Below are 16,280 nucleotides of genomic sequence, written 5' to 3' on the forward strand. Positions count from 1 at the left end.
CACACAGTCAGCTCTATAATAGACGTTAAGCCATCTATAAGCTTAGAACGCTGATTCTTTAAAACTTTTAAGGAACATTGAAATATCTTCGTAGTACATGTTTAATTATTCTATCCATCTGTCCTTCCAGTGTCGCGTCAGCACCAGCAAGAACACAGTGCGAGGCAGGAACAGTCCCTGAACTATCTAGCGCTGCGGCACTGTGTCCTCACATGTTTAATTATTAACAATATAGATAATTTAAATGAAGTTAAAGTTTTATCTGTATAATATAATAAACATATTTTGCTGCATGTCATCTTAAAAATGATATCGTCATCATATGTAAATACGCACTTTATAAAGTGGCTCATGTTGTGTAATATTATAACTGCATCGTAAGTTTACAGTGAGGTAATTGTACTTGTAAGTACAAACAGTTCTACAAGGAGCACTTGATGGACTGATTGAGTGCGTTTAGAGTTCTTGGCATGAAACTGTTTCTGTACCGCGAGGTCCATACAGGAAATGCTCTGAAGTGTTTGCCGTGTGAGAGCAGTTCAATAGACAGCATGGCTGAGACAGCATATGCTTGATGCTGTATACCGATAATTCTCTGCTGTAGATCTGTGATTCCCCTCTCAGATATAGTGATATAAATACTCTGAGTGATGCAGTGAGAGTAATATGGAAAAAGATGATCCGCTGTGGCAATCCCTAACGGGAGCAGCTGAAAGAAGAAAAAGAAGGTGCAGTGAGAGTAACAACGCTAAAGCAGCTATGGTATTTAGAATACTTTGGCTATTCCCTGGAACATTATATTGTTACAGGTTAATGATAATCAGATGCATTAAACTAATAAACAATATGCAGTTAGTTTCAGTGTATATGATAAAGCCGCGTCAGGGATGTGGATCTAAAGAAAGGGTAACCACACAGGAACAAAAGCACTGCTTTGACGCTGGGTGCTGCCAGTCTGCAAAACCGTGCGGAGAACTTTGTACGCCAGGGTTGGAGCTACCGTGGAAATGTACATGGGTTTACGCCAAGTTTAGGTTTTATACATCGTGATTTGAGTGTGGAAACTTTCGTACATAACATTTTTGTGCATACGCACCGTTTATACATGAGGCCCCAGGTCTTTATGGCCTGTATATTTGCCACCCAGTAATAAAACTGAAAGTCATTGTAAAGTTGCCCTTTGAATGCGTGGATGTTTAGAATTACAAATAACTGAAGTTATGATTGAATCTAATTTCTTAAAAAAAGATTTGTTAATGTATATGGGTATGATTTAATTCTTGCTTTATGTTTACTTGTGATATTTACCATTATATATTTAAACTGATCTGCTAAGATAAATGGGAAGGTGTCCGGATTCTGAAAAATTTTAAAGACCTTGGAACTATTTTCAATATAAATGATTTACAGTTGCTTAATAATTTAAACAATAATCCTAGAAATTCATTAATGCTTTGAATCGTGAAAATTATATCTCAAGTATAAATGCTCATATTCGAAATGTTCAGAAAACTGCCATGACGTGAATTTAGTTTGGTTTGTTCAATGACCACTGTCATAGTTGGCGCAAGAGATAGACAGTTTAAGAACCACTTGACAGTTACTGAGGGAGCTGGAGAAGCACATAGATTAAGATGGATTTAATGTGCAACTGTAGTTATGATGAGTTTCCTGAAGCCTTCATAAATTAACAGTTGATCTTAAGGCAGAGTTTAAAACATTCTTAGTTTTACAGTGATTTTGGAAGACTTACACCAGATCATTTATGCTCCATTGTGAGAAGACTAGTCTAGAGAGAAGCACTAGAGGGCAGCAGATTTGGATATTATGCCACTCTGTAAAACAAGTCAGTTTTCCCATACAAGTCACTCTCCCCAGGCACTTGTTTTTAAGGTTTGTGCTCCTGTTGTGCTTGTATAATTGCCAGTGGGTGAATTGCTATTTAGTAGATAGCAGTGAAAAGTTAAAGAGAAATTCTGAAAGAGTTGTTGGACATGCTAAGTTAAACTGAATGTTTTTCATTGATGTGAACTGACAGGAGTGCTGCCTTGGACACATGGTCAGGTCAGGTCAGGTCACCCAGCACACGATGAAACAGCTCGGGATCCCAATTGGCAAACCCCTCCAGGCAGACACGCAGTTCAGTTCAACCCACCGGAAATGACCATCTATCTGCCACTGCCAGGTGTTACGTGGGTGTCCTCTCGTCCTAGCCTGCTTTGTGGGTCCTCAAAAATGAGGATCCTGAGAGCTTGATCACTTCCAGGTTTAATCCTTACCTTGTTTCACTCATTGTTTGTTTGTTTCAACTCCTCTGCCACCTTAATTTCCTGGCCTGTTTTTCATTACTAGTCCTTTATGTTTTGAGTTTTTTTGTTTATTGCCCTGTGGCTGTATGTACATAAATACCCATCCATAAAATGTATATTTTAAGCAAATGTGTTTGGGTTATTTGTTGAATGTCAAGTCTAGAAAAAAAACAGAAAAAAGAAAAAAAAATCAATCTAAAAGAAAAATGACATATTCAATCAGCTCAATTCTGATTATTCTCATGTAGCACTTTTTTCTAAAGTAAGGTTGGGAGCAGAGATTTACAAATATAATTCAGTAAAGAAAAAATATAAGCATGCAAAATTTATGCACATAAGAGCAGATATGTTCTTAATATACAGATCTGTAAACTTCGTGCTAACATAAAATGAGGATATCTTTTAAAATCTTAACAAAGGCTTGTATTAGAAATAAATCTCCAATGCTGTTATCACATTTTAATATTCCAGCTAAAGTATGTGTTGAGAAATCTTTTGCATAGTAAATGCAAAAATTAATACTCGGTGAGTATTATTAAACTGTGCCTTATTGGTATAATTAAAGGAGAATTTTATAAAGTAACAAACAGCTGGAGCTAATATAAACAAAAAGGATTTTTAAAAATTCACTTTCTTTAGAAATCTGTACAGTAGTTGTCATTTTTAAAGGAGACTTTTATAAAATAATTCACAAACTGGTGTGAATAATAATGTGTCCTAAACAGAAGCTATTGATTAATAGATATACCCAGGAAACAAATTAGCAAAGTTTCAGCAGCTACATTTAGGGAAATTACTCTGGCCCTGTGAAAAAATATAGTTTAACTTCAATTATAATAAATTGGTGGTGATGATAATGATGGAGTAACAAAGTTTTTAGTTAAGGTAGGAGTCCAGTTACAGGCAGAAATTGGACAATGACTAAAATTGATTGAAACATAAATTTAAAGCCAAAGGACCAAGTTTAAGAAACTGAACTCTAGATTACCTAGCTGTGAGCCCACATAGCCGTGCATACTGAGCCAGTTGTTCTCCTCAAGAGGAAGTACAAATTTTAATTTTCAGAAGCTAATACTCCAAGTTGAATAGCAGCTGTAAGTTGTGATTATACTAGCCAGCTCACTGTACTAACAGTTTGGGTTTATTCCATTCTGATTGGCTTGTTCTTCTAACAAATAAGACAAAGGTTTGTACTTAGGGAAAGGCCTTATTTGCCTGCTGACTTGTTTGATGGATTTAAGTTCACATATACCTGCTTGATGTCATCTCACATTCTGTAAGCATGAATTGATTTTCTTTTTATATAGTAGCCCCATCACTTTATTTGCTGTGGAATTTCCTTCTGTGAGTCTTAACAATTAGTTCTGTATGTGGAGTGGCATCCAGAGCATGGTGTTTCAGGACTGGAAAGCTTTTTCTATTAGAGGAAAGAGCTTTTACTGTAAGCTCTGGTCTTGTGAATCCAACCAGATTTAGCAGCTCAGTGAAATACAAGTTCAGCGACACAAGAGCATTTTACTTGGTTATTCTGAAGCAAACAGACGTCTTTTATTGTCGAAGACTTCATAGAGAAAGAGCTGTTGGATCTTATCCCAGTTGATTCTTCCATCAAAATGTTGGCTTGTAATTACTGAGTTACACAGCAGAATCTTTGTTTGTTGCTGGGGCATAGAGATGTGAGAGGAAGGAATCTACACAAACACACTTTTGTAGCCAATACTATTTCCGATTGTGAGTTTGAATATTTGAGTGGCTGCATTTGTAGCCATGAGAACAGACCTCTGACCTTCTAGTGCCGATGTGTTTCTGTACAGATCTTTTTTAAATGTGTAACCTATGTTTGTTTAATGGGTGAGCACCATTTTCATTTCTTTTAAGATCAGCATATATTTTGTTTCTCTGTACATTTTAAACATGTGAACAAACTAAATACATATTTTACTTCTCAGGATAAATGAGGCTTTATTAGTTTTTTGTTTCTTTTAATTATTTAAGACAGGATTTACCATTCATACATCAGGTGGCTTCCATTCAAATACAGTCTTAAGTTTAATATCGGGAATTAAAACTATTAGCTGCTCTGCTATATTCTACCCCACCACCAGTTATTTGATGCATTAAACAAAAGGCTTCTCTTTCTCTGATCAAAACATGTAAAATGCAAATATTTTGTACTGTTTACAGTAAAGCTATTAACATGTATCAATCAGTGGTTTTCCTGTGTTAAGGGCCAATGGAGTTGTACAAAGTAAATCATAAGCTTCCCACAGTAATTTAAAGGACAAGTTTGGTATTTTTCAAATCAAAGTTGTTTCTTCACAAACATAGTATATTTGTATTTACCATGTGAAATTGTGGTCTAAAGTTAAGCGTTTTCTATAGGTTTTAAAAATATCTAATCTTGCCTGCACTGATGTTTTATAGTGGAAGAAATGGGGAATGGAACACCCTAAAATAAAACCCTAAAAGCTTACTAAATACATCTACTTTGAAGTGCCGAATATTCCAATATAAGAAAACATACCTTCCATGTCTCTGACACATGCTTGGGAAGACAAAAGGGATGTGAAATAATTATTTTATCACATATCACTAGTAGTATTTTTCTTCAGGTGAAGACTTGTTTTCTGTTTGCTTGTGTGATAGCAGTGGCCTTGTGGAAGGAGGTGTCACATGAATAAGGAAGTAAATCAACACGACGCCAAGCAAATGACAGGAAAAGTTTACTGTGATTTGGTCTTTTGAGAGAAAACCATACTCATTGGGGTCAAAGATTATTGTGGAGGAATTCAAGCACTGAGGGAGCACATGCAGGTGGTCTTCTTTTAAAATGGCTAAATCTCATAATATTGGTGTTTTTTGTTTGAAAATAATGTGTATAAACTAATTTATAATGTGTTTGTAATTTCAAGACTTGGATACATGCTTAATAACTTTCTTGACTTTAAAAATAGACATATTCTGTAAGTTTTTAATTTTTTATTTTCTGTTGGTGGTCTGTGTTCCATAGGCTCCATTATAAAATGCCAGGGCGGGGAAGATATTTTTTAAAATTTAAACTTTAAAGCACAATTTTGCATGGCAAATGCCTAAATACTATGTTTGTGAAGAAATAACTTTGACTTGAAAAATATGGAACTTTTCCTTTAACGTCTTTGAATTAATTTCTGTCCAGTTTTGCATCATACAGTATGTTCAGTGTAACATCTTATCTAGAAAAAATGTGACATTGTCTCTGTGCTGAGTGCTGCTAGCCTGTTTGTGGCTGAAAAGGCTATCTCTATTGACCCTGCAGTATTCTAAGTTTACCCTTGGGTGTGTCTGCGCCTGTGCAACCTGAACTTTCTAGTTAAGCGATGGGACTTGCTGCCTACAGCTCCTTTATCACTTCATTACAATGAGGACCACCTTTTTCATGGTTTAATCTGGTGTTTCCACAAGCAGCTTAAGCTTTTCCAAGTCAAGTCTATGCAGCAGTGCCATTTGTTGTTTTAAAAATAGCCACGGAAGTTTAAAAATTAAAAAAGACATGTAAATAATCAGGAGTGCAACAAGCACAAGACATTACACTATTCAGAACTGGCTGAGCACGGCCTGTCACCAAGAAAGCCTACATGTGTACCTTCCACTTAGAAGTCAGCAGTATGATGCTTCTATTTCAAAGAAGCACGGAGACCTAGCACAGAATGATCAGATGTGCAGAAAATATTTTTTTTATTCGTCAGACCCCTGATGGTACAGTGGTTGGCACTATTATATTGGATAACTCCAGAGTCTTTGTGTTTAGGTAATGCAGTGTGTGTATGTATGTTCTTTCCATGTGATTATGGCTTGTTATTTTTCACCTGAAAGTAGTTTGATTCTAAACATGAGATATTGCTTTTTAAATTTAGGCAATTTATAGGCAATATATTTCCCTTGGAAGCAGATGGTTTCAGTTTACTTAACATTAAAAACTATATGCCAGTTTTTTTGTTAGATTATGACTATGTCAAAGGGTATCACAATAATCTGATGCTAATTTAGACAGACCTGGCATGATTACCCTACTATTCAACTGATTTTGTGTGAAGCAAATGGTGTGTCAACTTCCACATCTCAGTAGTCTTTAGCAAAAGAGGAACACATGTTATTAGTTAGGTAAATTAATTTCAACATTAGAGAAATCTACACACATAAAGGAAATGTCTGGTAGGGCCCCACTACAATTTTCATGAAAACTCCATTGTTATCAATATGTAAATGCCAGCTTCAGGTCTTACAGTTACCTGTCATCCTTTTCAAATATCTAGCGTTTTCCATAGAAGTATTATGTCGTAATTAGTTTTCAGTGGGTCATGCTTTCCTTGCCCGATAATTTCAATTATGTGGAAAAGTTGGCTGGCAGTGGTCCTTCGTTTTAGTTGCAGGAGTAGTAGTAGTAGTAGTAGTAGCAGTAGAAGTTGTTGTTATAATAGTAGTAATATTAGTAACAGTAGAAATTCTAGTGTAGTGAAATTCTTACTTATTGATGGTGGGTCTGATGTATAGTAACCTCAATACATGTTGACTACTACTGTAAATTAACTCTGGCAGCTGGGAGACATAAAATAAACTTTCATTTATGTGCTGATGCACTCAGCTTTGCTTGAATATAAAATGTCATTTTTTCATTGTGACAGAGTCATGGATGGATGCTTATCTCTGAACTCTTTTAAGAATTTGCATTGCTATGAATTCTTCATTTTTTTTACAGTTATATCAGAAATGTTAGGCTGCCATTTTTGATTATTTTTTTTCCACTGTGCACTCACAACAATGGATACATTTGTCCACCTATCCATCCATGTTTTGTAGTTAGTCACTTGTGTTCTTGAGTATGTGATTCACTGTTTGAAAAAATTCTGCAGGATCAAATTTTATGGATGCCTTTGAGAATTCAGAAGACCCAGATTAAGACTACAGTAATTTTAATTAATTGAACCTGTCATAGTTGGACATTTCTTTTAGGCCTGGGATGCCCTGGTTTGCCATCCTGTGCACAGCTTGTACTATGGTTACAACATGTCTTTTCTGTAATTTGGTGACCAGAGCTGCACACTGTAGTCCAGATGATGACTTACTAGTGCAGTTTACAGTCTGAGTGTAGCATCTCATAATTTATACTTTATAGTTTTTACAATTTAAGTTAATCCTTTCTATGATAATGTTTTTTTATTTTTTAAAAATTCATCATTAAGGGTAACTTTTGTAAGTGCCTCAGGGGAGGACACTAAGCATAGCACTAGTATTACTGTCCAGCAACAGCAATAAATAAAGGGAAAGTGCTTAGGCATATTCTCCTACATCTAAAATAGCCAACTGAATATTGCAGTTCTGCAGTAATTACAAGAAAAGATATCACTGCCATGTGGAGTGTCACACCTTGAATCTGCCCTTTCAGTGGTTCTAGAAGAACGTGTAGTGAGTGTTTTTAATCATGTATATTTTTCTCATTTTCTTTGAGTGATTTCAGGTCTGACTACTTCACAGGCAGTGTATTTATAGTTTAGTACAGCAGCTTACTCGATTGATGGGTTGAGTTATCTCTGACATGCAGTTCCTGCTTCAGAATGTGGTGAGACCTAAAATATATTATTCTAGGAAATGCGATTGGGGTTAAACATTTGACTACATCCACTATATTCAAGCCCCATTCTGATACCTGCAGTGAGGAGTACTTAGATCTAACAGGGGTATGACTCTTTAATTTATATTCTTCTTTTGACAAGGATTTAAATATTGATTTATAGTTTATATTGAGGTGAGTTATGAACTTCCTTCTCATATATACTGGTGTATTGAGTGAGAATATGGAGACTCACACCTATTGCTCAGTGGGCCTTCCTGTACTTGTTCTGAATGATAAGGCATAATCTGTCATTAAATAAGCCAGTGCAATGTGTGTTTTTATACTACGTCCATCCATCCATCCATTTTCCAACCCGCTGAATCCAAACAAAGGGTCATGGGGGTCTGCTTGAGCCAATCCCAGCCAACACTACATGTTTCACAAATTGAACAACTTAATTTAATTAATGTCATAATGTAATTTTCAGAGTTTTATCTTTATTATTATTTATTAAAGCAACTTTCAAAAATCTTTTCAGTTAAAATATACACATTTAATGTATTACCATTAAACAGTAAGGCTAAAAGGATAACAAATGGTAGATATCCTTATGTTTTTAGTACAACTCAAGAAAATTAGTATTAAGTGCAACTGTAAATGCAGTAGCGAAGAAGCTAAAAGCCTGAGAAATATAAAGATGCTGTGTTAAGGGGTGTAATTTAAAGAGCTTTTTGTCACATACTTTTGAGAGCCATAATGTTAAAATTAGTTCTTCAAATCACAGAATGCAAAGCAGAAAACATATGTTTTTTTTCTGATGGCCAACTAGTATGAATCTTTTATTCATATTTTATCTGCTTATAATATTTTACTAATTTTCAATATTATTTGTCATCAATGCCATGATGTGGTGAATGTGTGATATTTTAGCAAGTAATTTCTTGCAAAAACACCATGTTAATGTTTTCCTTGCTACTAGCATGTGACCTGATAAGGCAATGTGTGAGTAGCCCCTAGAATTTCTAACTGACATTTAAATATATTTTATTAGATGTGCATTGTAATATGAAACTTTTAAATTTTAATTACTTAGTTGTCTTTTTCAGCACATTTTCAAGCAATGATCTACATTTCAAATTAACATTAATTTAGAGTACATTTTCAATGTGTACAGGTATAATACCATTTCTTTTAGTCTTTCATGATTTTGCTTTCTCTCTCTCTCTTTCTCTAACTCTCTCTATATATTTTTAAGGATTCGTCCTCAGATGACCAAAGAGAAGATTGAAGGATGTCATATTTGCACTTTTGTGACCCCAGGAGAGCCCCAAGTTCTTCTGGGGAAAGACAAAGCCTTCACGTATGACTTTGTGTTTGATATGGATGCTCATCAACAAGAAATTTATTCAGCTTGTGTGTACAAACTGGTAGAAGGCTGCTTTGAGGGATATAATGCCACTGTTTTTGCTTATGGGCAGGTGAATAATCCTAAACATCTTTCATTTATTATGCCTGTATATGTATGTTGTTTTTTTAACTTTTTACAATTTTGTGATAGACTTCAATATTGTTGAAACTAATATATTTTTAGGAGTGCTATACTAAATGTTCACTGTTTCTTCAGTGTCTGTCTGTCTGTCTGTCTGTCTGTCTGTCTGTCTGTCTCTGTCTGTCTGTCTGTCATGTTTAAGCCTAGCAGACACATACATACCCTGTGAAGTATTGTCATTCTCTATATTTACTTTTTACCATGATATAATTTTACCTTTTGTTTATTATGTTTTGCTGAGCCTTTCTAGATTTTTCCAAGATGATAATAGACTGTCTCATCATAAATGTTGAATGACTCAATGACATTTATGGTCACAACAAAACTTTTTTTTGTATAATATTTGTTCCTAGGCATAGCTGCTGATTTAACAGTCATTGTTCTTCCCCTGCAGACTGGCTCTGGCAAGACGTATACAATGGGGACAGGCTTTGATGTCAATGTCTCCACTGAAGAGCAAGGTATCATTCCTAGAGCCGTCAAACACTTGTTTGAGGGAATAGAGCAAAGGAAGCGAGATGCACAAGATCAGGGTGTGCATCCCCCAGAATTCAAAGTCAGTGCTCAGTTTTTAGAGGTAAGAGAAGCTTCAGTGCTGGAGTGTTAATTTTAATAAAGCAGAATATAGTAACATGCTGGCGTTTTTGTGATTTACAAGTGCATGTTGACATTGGCAGTCCAGGGAATTTGCTCACTTCTGATTTGTAGACAGCTGTATAACTGGAGAGTTTACTCAGAAGTAGTTTACTTAATGATTCTTTCTGAGTTCAAGTCAAACTTTTTGCCATTTCTTGTGTTTTCTTAATGCTGTCACACCCACACCTCTTGAGTTTTGATTTAAGCAAAAAAAAAAAAAACTGGGGAAATATCCTCCAACTCAGAAAACAATAACAGTCTGTAATTGGCCCATTCATAACAAGTCATAGATAACATGAATGGAAAAAATTATCTGTCCCTTTTTGAAAAATACAAATATATACTGTATTCCCATATGTGATCTGATCTATTCCAGAAGCGTTTTTTTTTTTTATATATATCAAGGATGGAGATTTTCTTTTATTTTTAACAAAAAATTCGGTCACTGTTTTAAAAAAATGTGTTTTTGACTTAGTTTATATATCCTAATTTTGTTCTGTTCATATTACTACTTACACTTCATTGCCACTGCTCAGCAGTATAATCAAAAAGAGGAGCTCACTCTCTTTCTGAATGAGCAAGCAGCTTGAAAAATCAGAGTGAATCCACCTTTAGCAAAAGCAAGCATTAGTCAACCTAATTTAATAGGCTTCCAGTGTTTTCTCCCAGCATACAGCATGAGACATACAGTATATAGAAAACACCTGGAGGGAGCTTAAGGCTTGGAAATAACTGGGAATTATTCAGGAAAGGCTGTAAACAATTTCTGAAGATAGGAAAGACTGATCAGTCAAGTTTAGCCTGTTGCCCTTTCTAGGATAAGATGGCTCAAAATTCAGATGGATAAGATTATTTATGGTTTTTTTTTTCAATTCTTAAGATTTTGTTTTTTCAGTTGCTTCTTAGTTGTTTTATAAGAGGTTAAATCACAATAATTTCAAAAATAAGACTGTACAGTCCTTAGGATGATATAATTCAATACTATTTTAAAATATTTGTAATTATAAATGATATTTTCATAAGAAAGTTCAATAAAATCATAAATAATAAATATCATTAAATTATTGAAAATTTCTTAACATGTTTTAAAGTCCTGGACATCAAAAGGCTATTTTTAAGTTGTATTGGTATTCAAGGTGTAGCAGACCCAGTCTCACTTACCGTTTGTGTGTGAGATAGAACATGTCAACCCTTAGTTCTTAGGAGGAAATAGGTAATCTAGAAATTTTGATAGAAAAGTTTTAGGCTTAAAACAGTGAGATACAAATGTTCATGAATTATGTTTACTTTTCTCATAGCTGTACAATGAAGAAATCCTGGATCTTTTTGACAGTACACGTGATCTTGATTCCCGACACAGGAAGTCCAACATTAAAATCCATGAGGATTCAAGTGGGAGCATCTACACTTCAGGGATCACTTGTCGATTGGTTAGCTCTGAAGAGGAGGTATACACACTCTTGTCTACATATTTACATTTTCTGCGGGTTTTGAGCAAGGATACTTTGAGTTTATGTCCTCATTGATTCAGAAACTTTCTATATTTACATGTGTGTTACCTACCAAAAGCAATACATAGTATAATCATTTTAAGTAGTACTTTGTAATGGTACGTGAAGACTGCTATTACAGTAAATAAAATCATAATCAGTAGCCGTCTTCTTTTGAATACTGATTTATGCTGTGGTTTCATTTATATGTACTTTATGATGCCATAAGGATAGTACTGTATTTTAGAATTATTTCATTTATATCTTTGTATGCTAAAAAACTGAACTAATTAACGAACTTTTCATTGCTGTCAGGGTAGGCCATTTAAGAAGCTTTATCTTGACTACAAATTCAATTCAGCCATTTACTTGCTCAGTGTAGTTTTGTATACTTGTATTTTTCAATTTTGTTTTCTCATCCAGGTCATTTAAGTGGAATTTTACAATCATTTGTTTCACCTAGAGTGTAGGTAATTTAGGAAAGCCTCCATTTGATTTGAACCGACATTTAACAGTAGACTTGTGTCTTATACGCAGTAACTCTATAGATGGCATATAAATGTAGCTTTTGCCAATTTGTGTTAAGGGGGAATAGGTTTAAAAAAAACTTAATAGAGTGAGTTTCTATCTCATTGGAAGGATTTTTCTGGTGATGATCAAGGAAGTTGTCTTATTCCTAGAGGTGGGTAGTTGTGCATTACATTTACTGTGTTACTTGTAAATAATTACATTTCTAGAACAATTGTAGTTTTTATTCTAGCAATGATACTTCTACTTGAGAACATTTATAAACAAAAAATGTACTTTTCTGTCACTGCTGTTACAGTTATATTTAAATTTTTCCAATTTAAATTTTTAACTTTGAAGAACCAGAGACAACTGTTTGTCATCAGCAGGTTGATAGCATGGATTTCTTTGGTCAACATAAGGCTCTCATTTGTAGTTTCCTTTCTAGTACTGATAGCAACTGCAAAGCATAATCACATTCAGTGACTTATTCTGTGGATTTTATTGGCCATAATTGCCTATCATGTACACAGGCCCTGGTAGTAGTCAGCAAGTTGCATCTTTAAATAAACATTAAGGAAAATGCATTCAATAATATGCTACCTGTTTTTTTGCAAGTGCTGCTAAATAAACAGAAAACTAGTGCCATGGAGGATTTTCCATGTAGATCGAGTGAATATCCCTGGTGTCAAGTTCTGTCAGTCTTTAGACTAAAACAATGTAAAAAAAAGTTATATCATGTGTTGTCATCTTTGTACAATAAAAGAAAAGAAATATTAGCATTCTATCTATATTTGGCTTTAAGTGGTTGCTTTTCTCCTACTGTTTAGCTGGCATGCCAACTTTTTCTCTAGGTAGATAGCAGTTTCAGCTACTTTTCTCAATTCCACTTCATATTTAACATAACTTACTCACTAGCTATGCTAGACAACATTTCTAATTACAAAACACTATATTATGTGCAGATTCTAGCAAATTTCTGATCTTGGTGTTGTAAATCTCTCTATTATATTAAAAGAAGTTTTCCATTGTGTCCGCGTTATTCAGCCTTGTCCACTCCCCTCCACACTGCTTGCCCAATCACCACTCCTACTGTGCACAACCACTCTGTACCACCCTGCGACTGCTGGAACTCAGTGCTAACTTGTCTTTCAGCGCAGTCAGTTATAATGGCAAGGCAGAAAAGCAAATTATCTGTTCAAGGACATTGCATTTTAGATTGCTATATAAAAAGAGCAGCAAGAGCTGATAATATATGTTGAAAAAAAGAAAATGAACAAAAAAGAGCTGCATATAATAAAAATCAAGAACAGATAGAATCGTCCAATAAACAAAAAGTATCCCAAACAATATGGGAACAGAAATGCAAAAAAGCAACGTTTATAGAATGTAAGTCATAATAATGTTTTTGAGGAGGTGTTAATGTAATTTAATTTTTTATTTACTTTTTATTATGTTTTATTACATTTTACTTGTTTTACTTCTACTTTTCCTTTTTTCCTTTTACTTTTTACTACATTTTATTATTCATTGGTATTTAAAATAGACAGTTGTAGTGAAATATTTAAGTAACTGATTTGCTATCTATAATAACTAAGGACCAAACTGACTTTCTCCTGTACTCTGCATACACTTCTATAGGCCATCTCTTTAAATACAATTGCTTTCTCTAATGGAAGAGTGCCCTGCCGCGAGATAGTGGGCCCCAGGGGTTGGCGAGCGAAGCGAGCAGGTGGCGGAGCCTCCTAGTATATAATTATTATTTTTACTATTATTATTATTATTATTATTATTATTAGTAGTAGTAGTAGTAGTAGTAGTTTCTATCTGTCAAATCTACTAGACTGATAGAATAAAAAATGATAATTGAATTTCTTGGAGTATGAATAAGAGTAGAGTAATTATTTATTTAAGGGCTGTATTTTAAAGAAAGCAATTCAGAGTTCAATTAGTCTGAAGAACAGATGAGTGTATTTTTACTTACAAATTGGTGAGTCTTTTAAAACGATTTATAAGCAGTTTAAATACTAGTGGCATAAAAAGAGGGCTTGAAATTTTTTGGCTATTCTAGCATTTTAATTTTTTTTAGTTAGAAATCCTTAAAGTGTATTGTTTTAGTACATTAAAGGCCTAACTAAAATTTATGTAACTTATGGTAACTTTATTTTTTATGTAAGTAAACTGTTGCATGAGTACTGTTCCTTTTACTTCGGTTTTTTGAGATCACTCCATGTCTAGTTCTGCTAACTAGTGTCTGTCCTGGGTTTCATTTCACTCTGGTGATATTTTTCATTTTGACAGCTGATGCAGTGCCTAAAACTTGGAGCATTATCTCGCACCACAGCCAGCACACAGATGAATGCACAAAGCTCACGATCCCATGCTATCTTTACTATTCATTTATGTCAAATGAGGGTTTGCAGTCAAACAGAAGAGGTGAGCTGACTTAAAGTTTATATATCCTTATATTTATAATTATGTTTTAATTATTGATCGAGGGCAGTAAAGTGGTTCAGTAGATAGTATGTCTTATTGGTTCTATTGATTGACTACACCCTGTTCAATGCCATTTATAGCATTGTGCTTATTTCTGTCTGGATAGGCTTCAACACTTTGAAGTTTTGAATTGGATTAAGGGTGTATACACACTAGCGACTTGTTCTGCGCCCAAGCATGTTTGTCTGTGTGTAACCCCCGCAAAGTCTAGTTCATAGAGGTAGGCCTGGGAACAATGTGATCGCTAAATGTACAGAAAACAGACATGATGTCAATGATGCAACAAGTCAGATGATGCAATTCTCATTTAATTTGATACCATTTGAGTTAAAACAGATTTTTATTCTCACTTTACAGATGAATGTGAATTATAGTTGGCAATAAAAGCTGCAAATTCCTCAGTTAACATCATTTGTCTCTGTAAAAATCTTCTTGTACAGCACGTTCAGCATGATTAATAGCAAAATGGCTCTGAGGCTAAGGATCTGTGCTGGTATCCAGAAGGTTGCCGGTTCGAATCCCTGTCACTGCCAAAAGAGATCCTACTCTGCTGGGCCCTTGAGCAAGACCCTTAACCTGTAATTGCTCCAGGGGCGCTCTACAATGGCTGACCCTGCACTCTGACCCCAAGGGGTATGCGAAAACTAACAAATTCCTAATACAAGAAATTGTATAAGGCGAAATAAAAAAAAAATGCATCACTGCACACTCAATCTGTAAGAGGGTAGAGTGTTACCCCTACACAACTCCAAAAAACCACAAAATAAGGAAAATAATTTGACTTGCATGCTGCCACTCCATCTTCAGATCGTGTTTTGCCATTACACAAAGTCACATGGTGATGACAAAAGCACGACCAGGTCCAGAAAGTTAATGCGCAGTGTGTGTGCAGGTCAGCAGGGAGTGGGGACAATTGTACTTGGGCACAGTACAGAACAAACATGCCTAGTGTGAGTACACCCTAAGAAGAGTTGAGAATGGTTATTTTATTAATCTTGTTGATGTTTGTTATTAAAATATTTTGTATGACTTTAGAGTTCACTCTCATTAGATGTTATAACATCCTAGCTGGTAACAAGGTTATTATAGTTAATGAAAACCAAAATCAAAGCTGAAACTATTAATAAAAAACATTTTTGTAAACTGAAATAAGATAATTAACAAAGCCGAAATGAAGAATTAAAATGAAATGAAACTATTAAAGCTGGAAAGACTAACGGAAATATAATAATAATTAACTAAAACTATTTTTAGTTTTCGTCACAACCAGACTTACAAAAGGACTAACCTGGGATGCAGGAGTCCTGAAATGGATCAAAATATATTAATTAGGATTTCATATTTGGTTTTTGAATACATTTTCCTGGGATTAGTATTTTAATACATAACTTTTAACTCTAAAACCGAAAGTTACTTACCACGAGCTGCCCGCATATATTCATCCAGTAAACAGTGGCTGGTGAAGGAGGGCTGGTGTTCACACAGCATTTGTGGTGACAGAAAAAGCTGAATACGGGCGTGTAAAGCGTGTGACTAAGAAAGCGAATGTTGGAATGTGCTGGTCAACAAAACCTTTAAAGTATGGACAGAAAAGTCATGAATGAATAACATTTCAGTTTATTTCTCAGGTGCCTGCGTTTTGTTGGCCATAATTCACCTGCCACTTCGCACAGTAGAAATTCTTTTTGAAAATAAAGTGGCAC

General features: G+C 34.7%; 1 protein-coding gene across 1 annotated transcript in view; it reads left to right on the forward strand.

Annotated features, from left to right (window-relative positions):
- Nucleotides 1-16,280, forward strand: part of kif21b (kinesin family member 21B) — a 135,862-nt gene that overhangs the window by 57,183 nt on the left and 62,399 nt on the right. The window contains exons 2-5 of the mRNA XM_028796546.2: nucleotides 9,155-9,377; nucleotides 9,843-10,025; nucleotides 11,383-11,532; nucleotides 14,383-14,517. Coding sequence (XP_028652379.1) covers nucleotides 9,155-9,377; nucleotides 9,843-10,025; nucleotides 11,383-11,532; nucleotides 14,383-14,517 — 691 coding nt within the window. The remainder of the gene's footprint in view (nucleotides 1-9,154; nucleotides 9,378-9,842; nucleotides 10,026-11,382; nucleotides 11,533-14,382; nucleotides 14,518-16,280) is intronic.

The sequence above is a fragment of the Erpetoichthys calabaricus genome, chromosome 3 (genome assembly GCF_900747795.2).
Source record: "Erpetoichthys calabaricus chromosome 3, fErpCal1.3, whole genome shotgun sequence".
Classification (NCBI taxonomy): Eukaryota; Metazoa; Chordata; class Cladistia; order Polypteriformes; family Polypteridae; genus Erpetoichthys; species Erpetoichthys calabaricus.